This window comes from Cebidichthys violaceus, unplaced genomic scaffold (assembly GCF_023349555.1).
Source record: "Cebidichthys violaceus isolate CVI_PGR_0920_01 unplaced genomic scaffold, fCebVio1.0.p SCAF_4, whole genome shotgun sequence".
Lineage (NCBI taxonomy): Eukaryota > Metazoa > Chordata > Actinopteri > Perciformes > Stichaeidae > Cebidichthys > Cebidichthys violaceus.
The window spans coordinates 9547994-9568083 of NW_027176594.1; the positions used below are offsets into that span (position 1 = coordinate 9547994).

General features: G+C 40.7%; 1 protein-coding gene across 6 annotated transcripts in view; it reads right to left on the reverse strand.

Moving 5' to 3' along the window:
• Window positions 1–20090, reverse strand: part of tenm3 (teneurin transmembrane protein 3) — a 336797-nt gene that overhangs the window by 39483 nt on the left and 277224 nt on the right. For 4 of the 6 annotated variants that reach the window (XM_068727439.1, XM_068727443.1, XM_068727442.1 and 1 more), the window contains 6 exons: window positions 11665–11736; window positions 9840–10017; window positions 9104–9124; window positions 3257–3381; window positions 2872–2979; window positions 578–732 (listed from right to left, as the gene is read on the reverse strand). In XM_068727439.1, the coding sequence (XP_068583540.1) occupies window positions 578–732; window positions 2872–2979; window positions 3257–3381; window positions 9104–9124; window positions 9840–10017; window positions 11665–11736 (659 nt within the window). The remainder of the gene's footprint in view (window positions 1–577; window positions 733–2871; window positions 2980–3256; window positions 3382–9103; window positions 9125–9839; window positions 10018–11664; window positions 11737–20090) is intronic. The other 2 variants (XM_068727440.1, XM_068727438.1) reach the window with 1 other exon arrangement.

The window sequence follows — 20090 nt, forward strand, 5'->3', positions numbered from 1 at the left end:
TCTCTCCCTCTAACACACACACACACACACAAACACACACACACACACACACACACACACACACACACACACACACACACACACACACACACACACACACACACACACACACACACATTATGCCTTGTTTAATCTTTTCCTTAAGGTCTAATACTTGACACTTGCCCTGTGTGTGTGTGTGTGTGTGTGTGTGTGTGTGTGTGTGTGTGTACGTAGGTGGTGTTCTTTCCATTCTGAAGTCCATACCATGTATGTAAGATTGTACATTCTTACTAAAAACAAGCAGTAAAAATAAAAATAAAGTTGTTTCCCTTCCTCTATCTTACTCTCTGTCTCACTGTCTCTTCTTTTTTCTGTTTCTAAAATGAATTAAGGAAAAGTCAGTAACCAGATCTTAATTGTTGCAGAGCCACCTATCAACTGGATTGAATCTCAATCATAGAGACCTGCAACTAATTTACGTTTACTGGAAACATTTAAATCCAATGCAAGTGTGATATTGTTTTATATATATACAGGAAAACAATCAGAGTCTGATGGGTGCGCAGAGCATACTTAGGTACTCCTTGAATGTTACCTGTCTTATGTGCATGCTGGTGTCACAGGTCAAAGGTCGTGCAGAGGTCAGGTCGTTGCTGCCCAGCACTGTGGAGATGATTCCATTACGATCCACTTTCCTGATCATAGTCCCATCCACAAAGTAGATCAAACCGTTTCTATCAACTGCGACGCCTGTAGGGAACACAAACACAAACTTTAGTAAATAGTTGTCCAGTTGATTATCAATACATCAACTTTCTGAAAATGAGAGTGAGGTATTTCTCCTGTGGGGGAGTCAGGAAAACAATAGCAGCATCGCTGTTGCAACAAAGATCAGGACCAAAACTGTTCAGAAAGGATAGGTTGTTTGAACATTTGCAAACTGCTTTAAGTGAGATGGAAGCACAAAGGGGCCTATTACTTGTATATAACAAGCCTTTTAGAATTAGTATTAATCAGTATCAGAATCAGAATCAATCTAAAGGCAGAAGACGTTTAACAAAACAAATGAAAATGACCTAGGTTTCTATTAAATTCCATCTCTAGGTTTCAGGTGTGGAGTTAAATGCAGTACTGTATGTGGATGTAGGTCAGGAGGCCTATTGATTAAATATGAACAAAACGTACAGTAACAGCCAAAAAAGTGTAAAATAAGCACATTATCGTGGCTACAACACACAAGGTTCATGCTTGCATAACCAATCAGTCAGTGTGTTTTCATGCAGTGAAATTGACTCATTTAGAATTTGGTCCCATCCAGACTTGAAGCAATGATGTCATGCCAACCATTAGTGACACTTGCAAATGCAGGGGAGCCTCCAATTTGCATAAAATCTTTATTCAGCCACATTTATTGTCAGGGACTTTGACGCCGAATTGAGCTTTGAGGTGCAATAAACACAGACCCAGTTGTGAAGGACCTATATCATCACTGTGGTAGCGGTATTCCCATGTTGCCAATTAAGTAGGAGATGGAAGAATTTATGTGAATGGATGTGTGGAGTTTGTACTGTTTGGTGGATGGAGCAATTGGCCATTCGCTAAGCCCCACCCAAGCTGCTCTAGCAGCTTGGGTGGGGCACACACTGTCACTAACTGCACTCTCTGCTTAAATATGATCTATTTTTGGGAAAATTAAAAAGGAGTTTCAGAGAGAATAAGACAGAAGGGTCTACAATGTGTTTGAAGGATCTATCCAGGATGTCAAACTGATTAAGCAGTGAAAACAGGTTGAAAAGATAAAGATAGAAGCTAAAGCTACAGATCACAGTGTAAAAGTGAACCACCACATCACCTGGTGATCCAGACTATTAGTCCTTTTTCTATCTTTATTAATAGTTGTTGTACTATTATTGTTAAATCTCTCTCTCTCTCTCTCTCTCTCTCTCTCTCTCTCTCTCTCTCTCTCTCTCTCTCTCTCTCCCTCCCTCTGTCCCCCCCTCTCTCTATTTCAACCTAACAGGTTGAGGCAGATAAAGGGGAGTTCCTTCTTCTCGCCCCAGTGCTTGCTGATGAGGGAATGTTGGGTTCCTGTAAATTATAGTCCTGCTCAATATGAGGAGTATCTTGAGATACATTTTGTTATGATTTGACACTATATAAAGAAATTTAATTATTGTAAAGCTTCCCTGTTACAATCATTGAAAATCAATTCAGTATACCTTCTGTAGCTAGTGTAGCACAGAAATGCTAAGGCTAATTAGTGATGTGCTAAAGCATTTTTTTTTACCTAGAAACGTAAAGTTTTAGAAATGTATATCTCCTTCCAACCTCTACGTATAACAAGTATCACTATTACACAATGTTTAACCATGACAAGCTCCAAAAATGACTCCATGAGAGTCTCTGGAGCACGGCCGGATTTTTGTCGGAAGCTGGTCTGAGCTGGCCGATGCAGCGCCAGTCTGCGTTCAGTCATAAAATGTTTAATCCAATGAATATCTTTGAATAGCTCCGAGATCCTATACACCAGACTGAGCACATGCTTGTATCCTTTGCCCAATGCCGGGGACTTTGAACGTTTCTGTACAGCTCTACAAAATTTGAGCGCAAGTAGGATGATTTTCTAAGGATAAGAAAGCTGATGAAATTCCTATGTTCCATTTTCTAAACGTAAAACCAAATATGTGTGTTGGGACAAACTTCCCACTCAGAAATGTATGATACATACAGGCCAAGATTTGAATTAAGTATGAGTGTACAGGTCAAACTTTTGTGCCCTTGTTTCTGAACTAGGTCTTGAGAATCTTCCTCAGCAACAATAGTTATGAGGCAGGCTTGAAAAATAACCACATAGTCATCTCTTGTGTTTTGTGTGTGTGTGTTTTGTACCTTTTGGTCCCAGTAGTTGTGCCTCCGTAGCTTTTCTTCCATCTCCACATCGTGCTTCATCAAATGGAGGGCATTGTTCACCTGTACCAGCCACTACTTCTCCATTACCTGAACACGCACGCACACACACACACACACACACACACACACACACACACACACACACACACACACACACACACACACACACACACACACACACACACACACACACTTTTATTGCAACAGCCCTTATCCACTTTTTTTTCCCCCACTATGTTACCAGCATTTCAATTGTCGTGGATGAGTGTGGGTACATTACACTGAAATTAACAATTGAAAAATACGGATTACTTTAATTTCTGTCAACATGGTGTTTTACATGGGAAATGAAGTGAATGCTTACTGATGAGGTCACGGGCGCCGCTGAGCATCTTGGGTCGGTAGATCCGTCGAGAGTTGGTGTCGGACACATACAGCTGCCCTGTTACTGGGTCGGTGGCTAAATAGTAGCGGTGAGCAGGGTTGTTGCTATGGAGGGTGGTGACAGACGAAAGAGGAGGTGGGTCATAAACAGGATGGAGACAAGAAAGAATTGGTTTAGTTGTGCTATATCTTTAACAACGTCAGTATCTCTTACACCAGGGATTGAACACTTAAACAATTCAAGAAATACACCCAGTTTTGAACACGGACACTAAAATCCCCCATGTGTCCTTGATGGATTGTTTCCTTCAGATCACCCTGCTGACATATGATCCAAAGTCTGACTGGAAACAAGCTCACAATGAAATCACCATCAGCAGAGCAGGTTTACTTTGATTCCAGTGTCATTATGATGGAAATAAAACAGACTTTCTGGAGCTCAAGATAATGAAGAAGTAATGAATAAAAGGAGGGTTGATGAAATGAAAGACAAGAAATTGGTGTTAATTTACTTCCAGTGGAGTACCAGGTGCTTGAAGGGTGTGTGTGTGTGTGTGTGTGTGTGTGTGTGTGTGTGTGTGTGTGTTTGTGTAACTCAGGGGGAATGAAAGGCAGACACAGTGTGTTGCTATTTCTGTGAACATGTTTTTGATTCTTTTTTCTATAGAAGTGTAGTTGTGATATTTGTAAGTGAGAAAGTAAGTGCATGTGATATATGTGTGTGTGTGTGTGTGTGTGTGTGTGTGTGTGTTGACAGTAGGTTGGTCCCTCAATGTCAGTCTGAACAGACCTACGTGGTTGAGATGGGCCTTGACTTGACTGTGACACATTCTTAATGATGCCTGCCACACTGTCATGTGAAATTCATCACACACGCATGTGCACACACACACACACACACACACACACACACACACACACACACACACACACACACACACACAGCAAGTGTCAAGCATCAGACCTCAACACACTTGGGCGTGGATATATACATATGCACTCGCCTCTAGCCATGAGTCTCAGCGGTTGGTGATAATCAGCAGATGATCACAGGCTGTTAATTAAGACAGCTAAAAATAGACAGACAGTCTGTGTGAGACACAGACTGTCTGTGCTTTTCTGTACTTGTGAGGCCCCGGCGTGCTGTGTGGCCTTTTGTTTTCATTTATCCTTTATCTAAGCAGAAAACCCCCACTTACAATAAAACATTTTCAAGATGGAGGATAGGCAGTATCACAGACAAAACCCTGGTAGCAGACAGACAAGCAAAGGGACAAGGAATAAGGAGTGATGGACACTTGAATGAGGAAAGGATACAGAGGACAGGACAAGAGGAAGCCTGAACATGAGGGAATACACTTCTGAGAGAAGTAATGGAAAAAAAATGGGTAGGAAATAAAGAATAAAGAAGGAGATAAAAGAAGGAACGAAAGGCGAGAGAAGAGATAAGAACTCAAACAAGACAGGAGGATGAAATAATTACAACCAATGAAACAGAACTCAGAGTCAAGATGGCGTGAATAAGTAAATATATGAAGGAAGGGCAATAGGTAAAAAAAAACCTCAATGACATGACAAAAGTGTGTTTTAATTAAAGTTGATTTTAATTGAAACTGCATTTGGATGAGTAGAAAAAAAAAAATCATTGCATCTTGCCAGTGGCAAAGAAGCCCCAGGTATGGTGCTGCTCTGCATGTGTATGAAGAGATATAAAAGAAAACTAACTGGGTTCAGCTTCATTTTCAGAAGGGAGGGGGGGAGAAAATCTAATGTCTGTATCTGCCCAAATCACAGAGAGGGCAGAGATATGTAGAGGGAACCGTAAAAAAGTAAAAAGTAAATATATCCTCAATGTACAGAACAGATGTAAAGAACAGATGACCTCAGAAAACCTTATTAAATACACGCAACTGTGGCTCACTGGGTTAAGAGGTGTCGAAGTGTCCCTGAGCAAGACACTGAACCCCTAACTGCTCCCTGGGCGCCTGTCATGGACAGTCCACTGCTCCCAATATACAGGGATGGGTCAAATGCAGAGAAAAATGTCCCCTTCTGGGATAAACATCATGTATAAAATAAAAACATATATCCAAATGACTCAAGGCATCTTCATTTGATAGGATTTTTTATACACTTATCAGATAGTGGTAGACGAGCAACAGGCTCGTCGTCTTTCCATGCACTCTGGAACGACACATAGAATGGAAAAAAACCTCTATGCTTAAGGTTTGGTTAGATTTAGGCACAAAGACTACTCAGTTAGATTTAGGCAAAGAACACGCTTTGGGTTAAAATGTGTATGTGAGGGAGCAATCGTGGTCATACTTTGATATTATTTCACAATTTGTAATCCTCCATAATGGAATTTACAAATAGATGTTACGTTGCTCGCTCACACAATGAGAAAGTTAAGTTTGCAATATAATATTAAGAGAAAGCTGCATTCAGAATAAAACATGTAACTGACAGAAATTAGGAAAAGATGGATCACCCTCTCTCTGACCGGGTTACAGAAGTCGTTCACTATTTATGCTTACATCAAAGCACACCTCTTTACAAGACTGGCTGTTTAGGTGGCTTGAGGGTTCTCCACCAACCTATAGGATTATGGCATATGTTGGAAACATAATTGTATATAGTAAGTGTATATCTTAACCTTTGGTATATCCCTGTCTAAGTCTTTAACTTGGCTATAGGTGAATCTCCTATTTTCCACTCATACATAAACCAATACATGCAGTCTAGCAGGGGTTATAGCCTGAAGGTAGGAAAGTTTGAAGACTAAAAATGCCTTCTTTACTTTTACATTAACAAGGGCTTTTACAGAGCATTTTGACTGCACAGGAATCAGCATCCAGATATGATCAAAATATGAGGGCTGCCTGGGCTTGTGACAATAACTGAAAATGTGATCGGTCACCCTGTCATGAAGCTTCACTGTTAGTCACCAGGAAAACTCAAGTGTCAAAGTCTGATTTTCCTCTCTAATGGTCACAGTTGTTAAAATTGTTAATCTTCTCGTTGCTCCTAACTCAATCACTGCCAGTTCCAATCGCTCCTGAAGGACATGACAGTGCTTACAAAGAGTTGCCTCTCCACTGCCCGTTGGGTGGCTTAGTGGTTAGGGAGTAATTTGCAGAGTGCATTGATGGGATCAAAGACGGAGGCGAAAACTGGGCCAGCTCTGTTTGATGCATGGAAAGCATTTTATTCAAACTGGAGCCTTTGGCTTCTTCAAACACCAGTGGGACATGTCATCACCCAAGCCTGACAACTCTGAGGACATCAGAGGGGGAATTCAAGAGCCTGAGTGGGAATTCTCCAGCAGGTTTCAAGATTTTTAGCAGTATTGGGCCAGTGTGTTCTTTGTTGGTCAAGCCAGAAGACTTTAAGAAAAATCTGGATTTGCCCCCATTTTTAAAATGCAGCGTAAGTCCCTTACTGGGACTCATGGTTCCCCCAGGTACTAGGAACCTTTTGAGGAACTCATTGTGTTTAGACTTTTTAGATGTCAGCAGATTAAGCACTCTAGACTACGAAGTTAAATTAATTTTGAGTAGTGTTGTCTGACCGAAAAAGATTATTTTAAGTCCATCTAGATGAGTAATCTTAGTTATACAAGTATTCAGAGCATTATCTGATCCCCGGCTCATCAAAGGACATAGAATCATATACCATCAAGATTGGAAGCACATGGAGATATCGTGAACTGCTTCCCGTAACCACTTTGCAACAGCAGTGTATCAACTTCAAAGACATTTGCTAGACTCGTTTGGTGGGCATCTGAGGCCAGCTGAGGACTAACATTTCCTGACTCCTTCAACCGGCAACCATCGTTTTCTAACGGGAATCATCACCCACTGCAAGGTCTTTTGGAACTACGCTGCACAAAGTAGGAAACTCACACCTTCTAATATGATTAAGAGTTGGTGTCGGATAGCGCTCTGAATTATTCATATTACATTTACATTATTAATATTTACATTTATAGACCCCCCTGCAGTTTGCCTACTGTGCAAACAGGTCGGTGGATGATGCAGTCAACATGGGACTGCACTACATGCTGCAACACCTGGACTTGCTGCAACACCTGGACTCCCCAGGGTCATATGCAAGGGTTCTGTTTGTGGACTTCAGCTCAGCATTCAACACCATCATCCCGGAAATACTCAAACTCGAACTCTCCCAGCTCACTCTTCTCCCTCTACACAAATTACTGCACCTCAGAGGAGCTGTCTGTTAAACTCTTGAAGTTCGCAGACGACACAACGGTCATCGGCCTCATTAGGGACGGTGATGAGTCTGCAAACAGACGGGAGGATGAACAGCTGGTCCTCTGGTGTGGTCAGAACAACCTGGAGCTGAACAAGCTCAAAACTACAGGAGATGACAGTGGACTTTAGGAGGAGCCCCCCAACACTGACAACCCCAGTGTCAGTGTTGTCCTTGTTTTTTTTTATTTGTAAATTCTGTGCATGTACGTGGAGAGCAACGAAAAACCGGAGTCAAATTCCTTGTATGCGCACGCATACATGGTCAATAAAGCTGATTCTGATAAGTATAGATTGTAGAGTTGGTATCTTATAGGAAATCACATCCTTCCTTCACTATCCAAAATCATTCCCATTTGCAATTTGAAACTAAGTTAATTTATTCATTGGTATCACTGTTCATTTGTTAATCCATTCATTCTTTCATTTGATTTTATTATAAATAAAACACACATTTATCGCCAAGTCATTGTCTGTCATATTCTCTCAAAGCGGGAACTAAAGATCAATGAACTTAGAACTTACTTCTGCAATATTGAGACTAATTAATTGATTATCAACTTGTTGAATTCCTTTTATTTATTTTCTTCAAGTAGGTGGTGCCCCAGAATTTACGAGTGCAAGATTCAATTAAGAAGGTCGTCATAACTGCTACACACCACAATGTCCTTGATTTATTTGTATGGCATATTATTCATCTTGTTTATGTGGAAAGTGTGTAAGGAATGTCTGAACTAGTTGTTGCTTTTGCTTTGCCTGTATGAAAACTTTCACGACCTTGAATGAAAAGGACAGCTAGACAGAGAGAAATAAGAAAGACCAGTAACCACGGGCAACATCTACAATCCCCCCCCACGTCTCTCCTTGCTAGGGGCTGCTGCTAAAGCGATGACTTCATCTGAGCTGACAACGGAAGAATAGGCTCGATTTTGTGTGAACACTTGTCAACATTAGAGAGGGAAAGAGGTTGAGACTGAGGGAGACAAAGACAAAGCTAATGAGGGGGTTTCAATTGATGGTAGCAAACATCAGGGCTACTTTCTTACAATTATTTGCTTCTCTCTGCCCCTTAGATTAAAAACTGAATGGATAATTCAATATTTCTAGATGTTACCAGTTACTTTGGTGAGTAAAATGTGATCATGACAGAAATGATGGCCAAAACTAAGCTAAGCTAATTTACTAGCTGCTGTGAAGACTGTATGTCTGTCTGGTCAGACATCATCTGTTTGTCTGACCCATTTTGACAGCTACTCTACATGATTCATTCTGCAGCTATAAAGCATTAATGGACTTCAGGAAGAAATTATAAATGCTAAATTAGCCTGCTAACAGCTTGATCCAGCTCACTGTCTCCTTGATGCACCTTGGGCTAAGGACGTCAGTGTAATCAGGTCTGAAAGCTGCCAGGAATGAGCAACAGTGATTGTTTTTATTTTAAAAGGAGATAAGAAGGATGAAAGAAATGTGCAGACTAGAGTCTGGTGCGTAAGCAGCAGAAATGGATGGTGGAATGAAAAGAAGTTTAAAGGTTGAAAAAGATTAGTCATTCTTACCTATGTCTGAAATCTTTGTTTCTTTAATACAGCGCAAGCAAAGGAAGGAAAAAAGAGGAAACAAGAGTTAGTAGACAGATTGTTTTCTAAAAGGTAATATGACTAAAATCACTGGAAGAAAAAAGTTGCAGTCAGATTTAGAATTTAAATCATGCTTCAGAAGTCAATAGGAAAAAGATTTCAGTTGTTAGAATAGGAGTTAGAGAAATGAGCACTCAACAGTGTGCCAGAAGCACATCTCCAGATTCAGAGTACTAAAACACTGATCTTTTCTCTTTTAGCACTTTGGCTAAAGAGAAAGTACTTGAATGTTAATCAGTGGCAAAGTGTCCAATCTGGACATGCATCTATCCCTCTCTTCCTTTATGTGTTCAAGTACAGTTCAAAGTCATCCGAGACCTATGATGTGGAGTTGAACAGTTGAGTGCCGGAAAGAAAGCGGAGGCAGAGAGATGGAGTCAGATGCTAGGTTTAAATTAAAAACCAAGGACTCACAAGTCAATCAGCTCATTTTTCACAAATGTGTAAACTGTAGGTCATATTTTCTTTTACTCAAATCCACCAACCATCATGCATTTGCAAAGACCCTGAGAATCCAATGGCAGAGTTTTACTGTTAAATGGATCCTGAGTTCTCTGAGTGAGACCTTTATCTTTGTGACAGTCAGGGATGTATTCTCTGGATTAGGTTTAGATCCCTGATCTGGCACCAGCGGCCATCCTCCCTCCCCTCTTACCTCAGCTCCATGACACTGGTAACATTCCCTGAGGGGAAGATCCTCCTGATGTAGTTGAAGTCTCCAACGAAGATGCTGCCATCTGCTCCGCAGGCCAGAGCCAGGGGCGCTAGCAGCTTGTTGCCCTCTGCCTGTCCGTTACAGCTGGGGCAGGAGATGCTGCGGCGACGTCCATTTCCTGGGACAGGATGTTGAATCAATTTCTACCGACTGAAACATTTGGTTTCTGCTCTTTCCACAAAACAGACTGTCCAGTTGTGAGCTTATTTAAAATTCATTATACCCAGTCAGGTTGTTGAACACTGTTGTGGACCAAGCATTTATTTAACAATGTCAAGCCAAAGAAAGAATTCAAAATGTGGGACTGATGCACTGTCCACCATCTCAGAAACCCAGGGTTTATTCCCTGTAGGGGCACTTCAGAAAAGTTAGCCAGGACTTGTAAAGGCATTACGCAAAACAAGTGGAGCTGAACACTGGCAGTTTAAAAGGCGTGGGCACTGACAAAATGTGTCAGACCAGATGTATTGCAGACAAGGACTGCAGTACATTCCTAATCGGAAAAACAATGTGAATAAATTGCACTTCCTCTGATAGGAGATGGTGTCTTTCTACAGAAAAGAAAGGCATTGCTATACAGACGGAGATTGCAGTCTTGGTGAGTACATAGAGAAACTACAAGGAGGAACTACACTGGATATGTGAGTTGCAAATGCCAAATATTTTTATTAGGAACGGAACCAAATATGGAAAAACCTGAAGGTCAGATTAAAGGTGCAGTGTATAAGATCTAGCAACGTGTTCCAACCCAACAAACCTATACTACTGAGTCCATACAATCAGTATCAGTTCTATAAACAACAAAGCCAACTTCTAACTATTAACTTGACCAAACTTCTGAAACTATGAGAGCCTTTCAAAACAACACTGCTATCTTATAATCTTCACTTGTGGCTCTGGCCTGTAGCTTACGTTAGCCATCTGTGTGTTTTCTGTGCTACTGACTGGCAGCTGTACAGTCTTTGCACACATTGATAGTTTATGTATTGGATTGAATCCAATACATAAACTGCAGCCTCTAAACCAGCAAAAATAAGAAACCGTGTAATTCTCAAAGCGCCCACAAAGGGTGAGATGCAGTCATAACTGTGCTGCCAAGCAAACAGTGTCCCGGTGCCCCTGTGCTATTTGCTCATTGCATTTAAATTAGGTAATATGCAGACATTTGGCACAACATTGGTCTAAATCTATGCAAATGAGCCTCAATGCAAAAACAGTCCAATTCACAAAGATCAGCGCTAATACTCTCGTGCAGTTACAGTGTGAAATAATTAGCATCCTCAGATAGTTGCTGGTAACTCTATAAGAGGTGTCTGATCAAACTCATTTATTTTGGGATGCAATGACAGAATGCAATGACAGTTGTGTCATGAAAAATAAATGAACAAAGCTGCCCTACATGTCAATTTGAAGAAAAATAAGGTTATTATATAAAAGAATAAATGGATAATTTCTTCCCTCTCCCTCCTTACATGCTTCCCTCCCTCTCTCTTGATTTCCTTCGGGAGATTTGGATGGAAGAGGCACTCTGGCCAGATCCTCCTGGCAAGACCTCTGGCTCTGGCTGACTCTCACCCCTCACAACCTACACATTGGCTTCAAGTGCATGTATACTTTGCCACATGGGTAATTGTACTCAGCTGCAAACCTTTATGGACGTGTTTGTGCAAAATCACTGACAAGTAATATAATACTATATTATAATCAACTCTGATCACAAACATGCAGGTTCAATCAAGTGAATTATACTTGAATCTGTATTTACCCATGATGCTGCTGATGACCGGGGGCTGCTGGGATATGAATATGTTCTCACCATTGCCTTTGTACAGGATACCTGGTGGACAGAAGCAATCAAGATGAGTTATAGAGAGCACAGAAAGGCAGCAGAGAGAAAATGCAGGCAGACCAATTCTACTTTGCATTAACGTCTGTTTTGTGATTGAGAGTTCAGGAATGCTGAGTTGAGATTTTATTAACACAGCTGAAATATGGCACAGATATCATCCTTTTATTAAAACTCTGATCTGGCATTGGGGTTCTCAATGATGTGATAGTGTATTTGCGTGTTTATTGGACTATATTGCATTATTTGAAAGTGAGGGTGTTGTTATGTGGTTGGTGGATGTGCCTTAACCTAAAGCATGTCTATACTGAGTTCATGTTCATGACCAGTCAAGTTTTACTTGGCTCAATGTAACTACAGGATTAACTTTTTTTTTAAAACAAATGGATAAAAGAAGAAGTGCAATTTGAGGATCAGGATTTGTGCTCATTTCATAAAACATTATGGAATAAAATTATTTTCACTGCACACATGAACTAAAAACAATGTTTAAAACAGCACCGCTTCTCAATATTGTGTCAGCTAAAACCAAAAACTTGATATGGAGGAATTCGCGAACAGTGCTGATGTGTAAAGTGTAAAGTATGTTTGTGTGGGCATGTATATGCGTCTCTTCTCTCTATAATGTTTTATGCACCCTGGTCCCAAAAAAGCCCAGACTGCAGACAGCATGCACACAGATTTGTTGATATGCTTGTGTTGAAACGCATGACACTTTCTCTCTCTTTCACCACGGAGGTCCCAGAGGATCATAGAGCATGTAAGATTAAAGGGATGCTGCTGCTGCTGTGTGTGTGTGTGTGTGTGTGTGTGTGTGTGTGTGTGTGTGTGTGTGTTACTTTTAAGCTAAGAAAACCAAATCATGGAAATCAGCTGTAGTTTAATGACCATGGTACTGTATTTAGATGAAAATCAGCTATCAGCTCGATATGGTTCAATGTATTCCTCAGTATTCACTTAATTTATCTTCTATCTTCTACATTTACTGAACTTAAACAACATAAACTAAGGCTACTGAAAACTGTCCTTAGCTGAATCCAAGTATGTGTCAACTGTTTGGGTGACATCTTTTGGTTCCACCATGCATACTTTCCACGACAGAGATTTTCAGATTTCGTTAAAAAGTACAATAAGTAATGTTGACTGGAGGGAAAGCTCCATGTCTTCACAGCTTCTGATCTGTCAGAACTTCACAGAGAGAAGAGTTAATATGAGAGCAGGCCACTGGAAACAATGGAAAATGTTTTGCTATATGCAGAATGGAAAAAAATGTATGTCAGCACACTGGACTCCTAAAAAATGTATCAGACTGAAAAAGGCAACATGTCAATGACAAACATTTCTTAAGATATATCGCAACATTAACAACATATTGTCTTTTTTATTCAGATCACAACCACTTTGTTCCTACACTGACGAATTTAAATAGCAGGCGATGCAGAAACAAAATGTGTTATCAGAGAATAAATGTCTGCAGGGGGAAACCACCTGAATGATACTACTTTGAGCGTGTTGTCTTTAGGCCAATCTATACTCTATTAATATCTGTTGTTTTGTATGAGGAGACATAAATAATTATAACAGTGCATGGTTCCTGTTAAATGTAGTACTACTACTAATCCATATTGCTACACCTCTTCAAGGCGGGACTGTTGCGCCATTATTCGTTGTGAGGACAGACATTATTTCGCCTGGCAGACAGTGGGACAAAGTTGTTCCACCACTGAGCCGGCAGCACAGGCCTCCACGAAGCCGACTTCTGCGTGAGAGGGACAGCCGGCACGGCTGAACGGGTGTGACGTTTTGACGTGCGCCCTAACCACCGAGATATAAAAACGCTAGCAGCAGTTAGCAGCTAATCTAGGAAATCTAGGAGCTCCTTAGCCTCCGAACAGATGAGCTCAACACTCAGTTCACCTGCCATTATTGTTTAGGATGAAAGTCGCTGCCCGACGCGTACGTCATTCGTCACACTAGACACCAACGCTGTTGTGCTAAACCTCACGCCTCTTTTGTTCCTGTGATGCCGCGTGCTATCTAAAAGGAGAAGAGAGAGGGGTGCGTTAGCTGACTTGCGAGGAGGTTTATGTGAATGAGTTGTAAGAGGAGGAAAAGAGAGGGATGCACTCGTTCTTCAAAGTGAGACATCAAAGAGGAATCTCCTGTGGTGAGCTGAATTATTAAAGCTCTGCTGCCATCTTGGAAAACCAGCCCACATTATGCTCCATCCGGCCGTCCACCAGCTCTACATTCTACTCTTTATATGGTTGCATACACCCTACAATTTACAAGTCCTTCAAACCCAGCAGGACACATCACTATCGGCGCTTCAATCCTATATCAGTCGGTTCCCTTCCCGTCAGGCTCCCTCTACATCCCTCTCCTTCTCTTTCCCTCTATCCTCCTCTCCCTCTTTCATCTCTCCATCCATTGGTAGATGTTGATTGATCAACAGAGGCCAAGCTGGCAGGGTTCCTCCCATGCTGTGCTGTGGTCTACTCACAGGCAACCAACTATTTGCCTGACAGGAAAAAAAAGTGTGCATATGTATGTGTGTATGTGAGGGGGGCAAAGAGAGAGAGAGAGAGAGAGAGAGAGAGAGAGAGAGAGAGAGAGAGAGAGAGAGAGAGAGAGAGAGAATGAGAGAGAGAATGAGAGAGAGAATGAGAGAGAGTGAGTCAAGCTCCGTAGAAAGAGAGAGGCGTGTCGAATTGTCCTGCTGTGTTAAAAGAGGGCAGTGGGGATTTCTCACACAGCTTTTCTCACACAGCTTTCTAGATATATATATGTGTGTGTGTGTGTGTGTGTGTGTGTGTGTGTGTGTGTGTGTGTGTGTGTGTGTGTATGACCTTGATCTCAAGACTTTCAATCATAAAACCATAATTCATACATTCTTACCACACCCACTAAGGGCTGGCACACTGATCTGATCTCAACAACCTAATGCCAACAAGGTCACAAAGATTTGGCTCATAACTTTGGTAGAAGTTTAATTTGAACACACAGTGTTCATAATCCAAATAATCCAAAACAAAACTTGGAGGTGGAATTGAGAATATGTGTTTTTTACAGCACAGGGGTCTGCTTGTTCACTGAATAAAAGGTGTGGAGTGCACCACAATGGTGAAATCACAGATTGGTTAGTCTGACTGCTCTCCATCACTGAATGCTCCTGCTGCTGATTCAACAAGGTGAAACGTCTGAGCAGCTGCTGATAACAGCAGACAAGACACAACTGTGCTGCAAGAGCTTCAGGTGTGGTCAGCCAAACAGTGCCTGAACCCGACACCGCTGGCTGTTAACGAACACACAGAAGCACTCGTGCACATACATCCTTATGATAATAACTACAGGGCTTTACTGCTTGACAATGGATCTAATTGATCTATTTATCAATAAATATTGATAAATAAGTCTTCAGTCATACACACGGACCGCCAGACAACACACACAGAATAAACAAGGATTGAAGGCAGTCAAATACTAACTAACACACATGCACACAGCGTGTATAATGCATGAAGCAAGGTGAATAATGACTGTAGGTTGTCAGCACTGGAAATCAGTATGAAGAACAGCCTTCAGCCAATCAGCGGAATTTTCAAAAGATGGTCCCTAATGGACAAGGACAAATGTAGATCTTTGAGGTCTGAAAACCATTTTCTCTTCATTCAGTACCAGTAAATGGATTTTATCTTCATCTCTGCTGTCAACAAGGGCATCTGAAATTAATTTGTAAGAAAAGTCTGTTCTGAATATGTTGTCAATATTCTTATTATATTTACTGCAGTTTCGTTTATCACATATTTGGAAAAAAAAATATTTGATGGAAATCTCTGAATTTCTGTTGAAGGTGAGGGAATGTTTTCATAATAAAGTGTATTCTGGAGACCATCACAGAGCAGAGAACCAGAAGGAAGCTCAGGAGTGTTCTGTCCCGGGACAACCATCTTTTGCATAGGACCTTCATCAAGAAGCAGAAGCAACCAGCTCCTATTACCAAGATGCTCCGCTGAAAGGTTCAGGACGACTTATGTTCATAGAGGACTTTTTTAATTTCAGGTCTTTTTAATGAACCATGTTGATACAATGTCCCTTCCACTGTTTATTCATTCACTGTATACAGCAACTACTTACAATGTTATTGTCTGCATACCGTTCACATTGTTGTACAATAGTACATCTGCTCTTTTTCTATTTATGATTTTGCTTCTGATTAGGATTGTAAATTTTAAGCACTTTCCTTAATCGATCGTTGGCAACATTAACAATCAATACAAAATACAAAAATACAAATGAAAACATACAACTTTTTCTTATACTGAACAATACCAAATGCATTTTCTTTCCTCAATCAAACGAGATTGTTTCTTTTTTTGTCAAGATCATTTTTGCTGTACATATTTTAGTCAGTAAACTGGAGATATATTGCTGATTTTTAGATGTTATTGTACTCACTTTATTTAGTTTCACTTAAATTTGGGATTTGCGTCAAGACAATGGTCAGAAAACCCCCACAAAAATGGAAAGTTGTTTTAAGTTCATTTTGATTTTCTTGTGTCGTGATAAAAAGCAACACATTCTCATGTTCTCTGGAGCAAAGTGTAGAGCACCCTGACTGTGGCTGAGCTGCTTAGTGTCTGAATAATGGAGTGCAGCGCTTCACGGGGCAGCTTACACACTCCCTCTGCACACACACTGGTGTATGAACACATAGACGAACATGGGCTTCACAAACTCACAAGTACACACAGAATACACCCAGCATGCACAAGGAAGCAGCCCCTCTCCCCTGACACCCCTCTACACATAAACACTCTCTCTCTCTCTCTCTCTCTCTCTCTCTCTCTCTCTCTTTCATCGAGTCTTATCTGAGTTGTTCAGCAGTGCTCACTACTCAGTGCTTACAGATCACACAACACCAGGTGTGTGTGTGTCTGGTTGTCTGTCTGTGTGTGTGTGTGTGTGTGTGTGTGTGTGTGTGTGTGTGTGCGGACAAGCTCCTGCACACCAATCCAATGTGTCTCTTTTCCTCCGTTCTTCTCTCTAACAGCCAATTTATTAGTTTATGTTGTTCACTAAGAATCAGCACTCCCTTTGATTTGATATAGCTATATGAAGATGAACAAAGTGAATATCGCAAATTGTGTATTGTATTGTATTAAAAAAACTATAACTATACAGGAGATGCAGCTGTTTATACTGTTTGTCTGAATCAAAAGAAACAATGTTCGGACTCGTCACTCCTCCCCTGTAGGGCTTCATTGCACCCTCCATGGGAAGTTGATTGGTGTTTAAAAGCTGAAAGTGATTATAGATTTAATTTAACATGACATTTGTATAAATGATGGATTAGCAACATACGGGATTACTGCATAGTTGAAACCATACATTTACTGACATAACATTGGTTTTATCCGAAATCACTCACTGCTTACTACCTATCCAGGGAGTTCAATGTAGAGGATATATATATATATATAAAAAAATACAGTATATATATATATAAAAGAGAGAGACAGAGAGAGAGAGAGAGAGAGAGAAAGAGAGAGAGAGAGAGGACTATATAGTGAGCTGATCAGCTAAATGAAAAAACATTTTCATCCATTACTTGGGTCATTTTCTCTGCGCCGTTAATTAAGTCATTGCTGTTGCACAATTAAAACGTGCCAGATCATTTTTGTGATAAACACCATGTGAGCCATTATGTGTAGTTTCCCCACTCAGAACAAAGTGCTCCGAGTGAATTTAGTTCCCCCTGTTAATAGTGATGCAGTGTATATGTCCAGGGCTTTTATTGTGAAAAGGAACAGAAGGAGTAATCATTCTGCCATTGTCAATGTGGGGGTGTATTTTCCCAGAGCAATAAATAAATAGAAGTACTTTGTGTTTGTGTTGTGATGCTGTGCTCACATAAAATATATTATTTTCCTGCCACAACTCATGGATTTGTCTCTCACTCCTCTTGTCCGTCTGCCATTTTTCCTTTAGCGCAATGCATGATGGTATATGGTGCCTGTGTTAGTGACCATCATTGTGTACATAGTATGCATTGTGGGATGCTTTGAGTCCACTATATGGGGTTTTATAATTCTTACTGTGCATTTGGACCGCATTACAAAATGGCGAACTCACTACATAGTCTATTGAGTAGTGAGTGATTTCGGACACAGCTTCAGTTAACAAGAAAGTAGCTGATCTTTTCTGTCAAAACATGAAAACACAGAAACAATGAAATCGCTGCCCGATGTCAACACTCACTGAACAGGCATGATATTTCCAAATCTAACTCATCATTCCATGCACATCATTAGTGGAGCTACAAGACAGACTACAAAGAAAGCACAGCAGGAGTGTTTGATGCTCCCTCCCTCTCTCCCAAACACACACAAAGACAAGATTATTTTAGTCCATGTGGTGTCTTTTCGTCTCAAAAGGACAAACACACATTGTGCGTTGCAGTGTTGTCCCTTCAAGCCCAAAAAAATCACACCCACAGAGACCAGTACACATATAGTCAGGAAATCACAAATCACACCAGCATTTTAAATGCACACATACTCACGCAGACACACACGCACTGAATCGGGTGACAAGGTGTTGAAAGCCCAAGAGGACTGCAGGGAGAGAGGGATGAATAGCAATGTGATGGATGAGGTGACAGATAGAGGACAGCAAGGAAGGGAGGAGGAAGAGGAGGGAGGGCGGTTTGTAAAGTCAAAGTGCCTTTAAAGCGGCAAAATTAATTTTTCTAAATATGTATCTGTCTTACATGGAATAGTTATTGAAAGAACTATCTGAAGGAAAATAATCTCTCTTCAGTCTCTCTTCAGATAAAGGTGATCAATATGCCTGTAGGTCATTCTGTAAACCGTACAGGAGTGACAGTGATGTATCCTTCACAAACCAGCTGACTATAACACAATCATAATCAGAGAATTAAAAAAAGGAAAGGTCTGGATACACTGTGCTGTATGCTTCATAATCATGTGGAAATTAGTGAAGGAGACCTGGTATGGGGCCATTGTTGTAGCATAATTATTTGGAAATGTGTGTGGAGAGTTGTCTAACTATCCTAATCTGTGTGTGCATGATTAGATTTGTAAAAGAAATGTGTAAAAGAATCTCTAAATGCGTACTGATTTTGTGATTGTGTACAGGAAATTGCAAGTGTGTATTTAGAAGCCGCATGTTTGTAAATGTGTAAAGAAAAACTCAAATTCTGCATTCAGATTTGAAAGTGTATTCAGATTTCAGATTCAGATTTTCAGAAATACAGACAACTCATCAGTTACAACTCAGGCATGCCTGTCAATTGACCCTTCGCTAAATCCTGCCCCTCAAATCTCAGCCTGGCCAATCATAGACTAGCATTGGGCCAGCACTGACCAGGGTCCGACAGATACCGGGCTCTGCTCCATAGGTTTTCAGGTTTTAATCACGTTCAGGGTGGTTTAGTGGATTTGTAGCTAGTCCTGGTTAAACATTGTGTCATAGTGATACTTGTTACCTGGAGAGGTTGGAAGGAGATAAACGTTTCTAAAACGTTAAGTTTCTACATAAAAACTCGGAGCTAACATTAGCAGAGTACGCTAGCATATCATTAACTAGCGTTAGCACTATGCTACACTAGCTACTGAAGGTATACTGAATGTAAACACATGCTGCTTTTGCTTTTTAATGATTGTGACATGACAATTCTTAATTTTGTGACTAACACTTTAAGATAAAGGATATTAATTTAGTTTTTTATGCTTGTTTTTGTTAACAATATCAACACTGAAATTAAGTGTTTCATATTCTTGCTTTTTTTTGAGAGAGAAAGGGAGAGAGAGATGAAAGGCTGGCAAAATACCACTGGGCAGCTGGAACAAATCCAAGATGCCAACGAGCAACACACAAACAAACACACACACACACACACACACACACACACACACACACACACACACACACACACACACACACACACCACTAAACTCTTTTCCTCCGCTCCATGGACCAAAGCCTGCATGACAATAATCGTTTTGACAAGTGCTGAGATTAACATACTTTTAAACTGCTATTAGCGTTGTCCCTTTCTTCCACATATAACTAATGATGTGGAGAGAGGGAGAGAGAAGAAGGGAGGGTATGTTTTGTATTTTGAGCTTCACATTTATGTAGAAAAGAAAACTCTTAACCTGGTCGGGGGGAAGTGCTTTCTGAAAGTACAGGAACCTTCAGGGTGGGGTTTGCAAGGATGACCTTTCATTCATGAAACACAAACAGCGCCACTGATTCAACTCATGTACCACTTTATTCATATAAGTAATCTGGTATTGATTTAGGACCATTTTAGAACG